Source organism: Etheostoma spectabile, chromosome 1 (genome assembly GCF_008692095.1).
Source record: "Etheostoma spectabile isolate EspeVRDwgs_2016 chromosome 1, UIUC_Espe_1.0, whole genome shotgun sequence".
Taxonomy (NCBI): domain Eukaryota; kingdom Metazoa; phylum Chordata; class Actinopteri; order Perciformes; family Percidae; genus Etheostoma; species Etheostoma spectabile.
In genome coordinates, this window is record NC_045733.1 from 30,945,584 (window position 1) to 30,951,039 (window position 5,456).

General features: G+C 38.9%; 2 protein-coding genes and 1 long non-coding RNA gene across 6 annotated transcripts in view; 2 read left to right on the top strand and 1 right to left on the bottom strand.

The window, feature by feature from the left end:
- Nucleotides 1–343, top strand: part of vps33b (VPS33B late endosome and lysosome associated) — an 18,839-nt gene extending 18,496 nt beyond the window's left edge. For both annotated transcript variants that reach the window (XM_032512181.1, XM_032512171.1), the window contains exon 24: nt 94–343. In XM_032512181.1, coding sequence (XP_032368072.1) covers nt 94–173 — 80 coding nt within the window. In that variant the 3' untranslated portion in view covers nt 174–343. The remainder of the gene's footprint in view (nt 1–93) is intronic.
- LOC116687308 (uncharacterized) overlaps nt 1–2,473 on the bottom strand; it is a 5,843-nt gene extending 3,370 nt beyond the window's left edge. The window contains exons 1-2 of the long non-coding RNA XR_004331511.1: nt 2,462–2,473; nt 462–467 (exon numbers count right to left, since the gene is read on the bottom strand). This is a non-coding gene — a long non-coding RNA (uncharacterized LOC116687308). The remainder of the gene's footprint in view (nt 1–461; nt 468–2,461) is intronic.
- Nucleotides 1,737–5,456, top strand: part of prc1b (protein regulator of cytokinesis 1b) — a 12,627-nt gene continuing 8,907 nt past the window's right edge. For all 3 annotated transcript variants that reach the window (XM_032512194.1, XM_032512201.1, XM_032512212.1), the window contains exons 1-5: nt 1,737–1,858; nt 2,074–2,206; nt 3,607–3,729; nt 3,983–4,216; nt 4,917–5,087. In XM_032512194.1, coding sequence (XP_032368085.1) covers nt 1,848–1,858; nt 2,074–2,206; nt 3,607–3,729; nt 3,983–4,216; nt 4,917–5,087 — 672 coding nt within the window. In that variant the 5' untranslated portion in view covers nt 1,737–1,847. The remainder of the gene's footprint in view (nt 1,859–2,073; nt 2,207–3,606; nt 3,730–3,982; nt 4,217–4,916; nt 5,088–5,456) is intronic.

The following is a 5,456-nucleotide window of genomic DNA, read 5'->3' on the forward strand; positions in this document are numbered from 1 at the left end:
ATTTTGACGGGAAGACAACACAAGGGTTAAGAAAAAAAATGTGTTCCTGTCTAATTTATATTAATAAACACTACTGCCTTCTTCATTCCCCAGGTTGTAGATTCATTGTGGTGACAACTGCCATTACAAACAGTTCGAGACTGATCGAGGCTTTGCTAGACAACCTTGTCTGAAGCCTGTCCCCGCTCCCTGATGGACGGACACCGAGACACCGAGACATTCCTGCAGCCACTTGTCACGCATTCCTCTCAGCACACTGGCGTCACAGACGGAAAGTGTTTCCTCTCTGAGCCTCACAACGAAACAACTGTAAAGATGTATAAAGTGAATAAATGTTTTTAACTCATCTGTCGCTCATTCGTTTTATTTTGGGTTCGGCAGAGGTGGAATGTAACACACTGTCAAGTACTGTAGTACAAACTCAAGCTACTTGTACTTTACTTGAGAAGTACCAATTTAACTTTACTCTTTTACTCCACTACATCTCAGAGGTAAATACTTTTTACTCCATTACACTTATCAGAATCAGAATCAGAAATACGTTATTGATCCCTGAAGGGAAACTCTGTGTTGCAGTTGTAGAAATATTAGAAATACCAGAGTAGACATATAAATAAAGAAATATAAGGAGTGTGGATATGTGCTGTATTTACATGATTAAAGGAATATTATGATACAGTATTTATATAACTAGCATAATTAAGGAGTTGCAATGGTGAAAAGTAATGATGATAATAATAATAATAATAATAATAGTAGCAGTTATATTACTCTGTCAGCTTTTCAGGCGACATTTTTCCATCCCCTTCCTGTCCAATTAAAACCATATATTTTAAGATTTGTTGATGTTAAATGTTTGTAATAAACTGAAGGATGAAGTGTTCCTTTATGTCTTGAGGATATTCTCCTACTTTTTAAAGTATTTCAAAAGCCTCTTGAATCAGATGGAAAATGCATAGCCATAAAGCTATGGGATGTGTTTCTGACATAGACCGTTAATATTAATAATATACGGTCTATGGTTTCTGACAACATGAAAAGTTTTAAAAGACACGTGGTTCTCACAGGAGACCAATGACACAAGCATATGATATTCTAGAGTATGATGCATTGCTGTAGATTAAACTGTCTAACAACAGTGTATAAAGAAGTCAAAATGAGCACAAACCCGTAACATTTACAGCAGTGAAATGCAACAGAAATATGAATTCAGCAGCAATGTTAATCCAGAAACCTATTATCATCCTAATAATGCCTATTATTATTATTATTATTATCCTATTATCAGATATAATAGGAACACATTGACAGAGGACATTATACTGAACGATGATTACTTTTAAGTACATTTTGCTAGTAATAGTTTTACTTTAGTAAGGTTTGAAATACAAGACTTTTACTTTAGTTTTTTCACTTTGTGGTATTAGTATGTTTACTTAAGTAAAGTATCTGAGTACTTGTTCCATCACTGGTCTGCTGTAAATTCTTCAGTCTAAAATTATTAACAGTACCACATTATCATGAAGTGTCAAACTGCTGCTGAATACCACCACACCCTCTATGGAAATAGTGTGTTTGTTTTTTTCTTCATGAGTTGTCCGGCGTGGGCGGTCGACTCCGATTTAAACTGCTGAACCGCCCGTTTGTCCGTATTGGTTTGATACAGCAAGCGCTTCCGCAGAACGAGCCAATCAGAGAGCAGAACGCCACTGAACGCGTATTTTAAACTAGATCCAAACGGACTGGACTGAGATGAGTCAGAGAGGCGACGCTCCGCTGCGCTCGTTTCACAAGTGTTGGCTATTTTAACCTGTTCACCGAAAAACACGACATATTGGAATTTAACAATGAGAAGGAGGTAAGTAGAAACGTGTTTCACCCCGCAACGGAGTCCGTTTGTTAAACGTAAATTAAGAGATATTAGCTAAATGAGCTAGCAAGTGGCTAACGTTAACTTATGGTCAAATGAAGCTAGTGAATGAAGTCGGTTAGCTCGAGCAGATGGGTGAATTCTGTGTGTCGGTGCCTTTGAAACGATGTGTTGAGCATGCATCTCTGTCTCCGTCCCTGTAGCGAGGTGCTCGCAGCTGAGGCTGTGTCCTGCCTGAATAAAGCGCTCTGCCACCTGAAGGACATCTGGGAGGAAATCGGGATCCCCGAGGACCAGAGACTGCAGAGAACCAACGTTGTCAAGAACCACATTAAGGTGATACGTCGAGATCCAAACGGGACGCACAGCAGCACGGCTGTAAAGTTAAGATATCGCTAATAGTGCATGTGATGCTTTATATCGGAATCAGGTGGATCGCCAATTTATTTACAAGGAGAATACATCGCGATCTGTGGGATTATAAACCGGTTTTGACTGAGTAGGGTGGGGGACTTTTACTTCAACAATCATACGTAAAACTCGTGAAACTATGCTATCTAGACATCAGGTTATTAGTCACCAAAATAGAACTTTTCATTTTGGGTTGCAGCTATCTGAAATAGTTTATTGTAATAAGTACATGCAAGGAATGTGCCTTACTGTTATGGTGAGAGACAATAAAAGCACTGCAAAGTCAAGAACATGTAGAAAAAATAGTATACAAATATGCAATATTCAAGCTGGAAGAGCTGTACAGGGATGTTCAGAAATATTGACCATGGAACGCAAATAAGTATTTATGTTTAGATCCTGACAGATAACAGATTCTGAATTTATTTAAGCTTATATTCATATCCTGATAATGAAAAAGTGGGACCAAGATTTGCACTGATTGAAACATTATATATATATATATATATATATATACTTATACTTACACTTCTTTACTGCAGTTTCATCTAGCTTATAGCTGTCACATACACTGATACCATATAGTGATAGTATCCATGCATCAATACATTATGTGAGATGTGCTGTATCTTAGTAATGTCCATAACGTCGACAGGTGTCCATAACTAATGACAAGAGCCCAATCTTCTTTCAAACGATCCATTCAGGTTATGAATATTTTGAGTGTTTGTTTTTATTCCCTCCAACACATGGGCATTCATGTGTTCAGCATGAACACTACTGGCATTGATTCATCAAATAACCACAAATTTCCATTGAATTAAATTTCCATTGAAATTATTACTGTTGCATTTACTAGCCAATGCTACATGAAGAACGCTGATAAAATCCAACTTTTGATATTTACAAGAACTAGTGTGACAACGAGGAAGCTTCCAGTCTACAAAGTTAAAAACAGAGTTTAGTTGTGGACAAAACCAGACATTCGCAGACGGGACCTTGGGTTTTGGGAACCACTGGTCGGCATTTCTTGATATTTTATAGACCAACAACTAATCAATCGAGACTGCGTCTGTGTGTCTCTCTCTCTTTCCCTTTTCATGTCTTCGGCTCCTAAAGTAAAGGCCGGAAATTGCAGCCCTAGTAGTCATATTATACAACAATTTGTCTCGCTTTGCCTGATCATCCATGCGCTACGGAGCGGAGGAGGGTCTGGCTAGTCTACACAGCACTCTGGGATGGAAAAAAAGATAACTATTTTCAACATCTACACACACACATCTGTCTGCATAATGCTGATTGATTTCCTTGTCTTTGTCCGCCAGAGCTTACTAGATATGATGATCAAAGAAGAGGAGGCTCTGAAAAAGAGGCTGATAAGCAGCATTCAAACCTGCAGGGCAGAGATGGATTCCCTCTACCTGGAGCTCCAGCTAAACGCCTTCGAGGTAACAACAACCATTGCATCTTTAGTGTTAAAAACACAACACCTTTTTTATTTTTTTTAACTATAATTCCATTTATGAATAACACATTGACATTATGTATGACTACTTTGGTCATGGGTTTTTCTTTTTTATATAGGGGGTACCTGGTCTAATTTGTGTCAGTTTAGGGGTCCTTGATGTAAAAAAAAAATTAAATTGGGAAACTGATATAGATTATTGAATTGTGACCTTGATGTGTTTTGTGTGTGTTTAGGAGGAGACCGGCATCACCATGCTCCAGCAAGAGAAGAACATCCGCACGCAGGTGGAGGCTCTGACGAAGGAGAAGACTCGGCGGGTGCAGCAGCTGAAGGCTCTGCTGGAGCAGGACCAGGACCTGTGCGACATCCTGTGCTCCATGCCGTACGGCATCGCTCCAGACTCTGTCCCCACACCGGAACAGCTGGAGAGCCTCGGCCAGCACATCACGACCCAGAACGCAGAGAAGGTGGGGGCAAGCTTTGTCACATCTGCGTCTGTTCACTGATTATTGTCTGCACGTGTTAAAGGAAAAGTGTTTGTCTCCCTCTCTCCGGAGCGCTCACGTCTACCTTCCTCATAAAAAAACTTGCAACTTGATACCTGATAGTTTGCTGCTACTGAGAGTTATCTTACTCAATTACTTCAAAATCTGTCAAATTGGATAATGATTTTAAAATTACTCTTGAATTTATTTTTTTGACATATTACAAAAAAAGAATTGATTGGTTTTAATATAAAATATATATATCAGTTAGGGCTGTCCAATTAATCAAATCTGTCATGTATTGCTACTTTTCAAAACACTGAAAGTGCACTACGACAGTTGATTTTATTTTGTGTGTATTATCTAATACTATTTAAACATTTGAATTTTTTTATGTATAAAGTTCAACGGGAAAAGTTGAACTTTCAAGTTTTTTGTTTTGTTTTCTATTTCTTAAGTTCAGTAAATGCAACATCTTTCCTAAAGTCAATTAGAAATTGTGTTAAATTATGGATTTTGAAAATAATTGGGATTATGATGTTTTATTTTGCCCATAATGAAGCAGCCCTAACATCTGTCATATACAGTGTATCAACGGATAGCAGGCCCCTACAAGGGATCAACAACACAGAAACCTTTGTCATAACCACAGACTCTAATCCTTCCTTGACCGCGGTTTCAGGCCCGGCGACATGCTGAGTTCATGGACCTCAAAAAGCAGATCACGGTGTACATGGAGGAGCTGGAGCACATCCCCGAGACCAGCTTCGAGAAGGACGTCGTCTGCGAGGACGAGGATCATTTCTGCCTTTCAAGAGACAACATCACGTCCCTCAAGCTGCTGGTTTGTCAGGTAAGCTCTGTAACCGAGATCTTCAACAGGGGGTCCAAGACCATTAGGGGGCTTAAGCATGGAATGACTACACAATAAAAACCTCAGTAGACAAAAGATTTCATTAAAACTTGTGTGTGACAAATACTGTAATGTCAAAATCTAACAACCTCAGATTTATATTTTTTGAATCACCCATGGAAATGTACATAATAAATGGTTGCATCGATAATGGGTTTAGAATCGAATTGTGAGGGGCCCAGAGATTCCCACCCCTAGTAGCAGTATATAATAACGAGGAGGTGACTCTTCGTAATATTGACTAGATTCCAGTCGCTGAAAGGAAAATTGCAATCAAATTGAACCGTGAGACCAGTGAAGATTCACCCC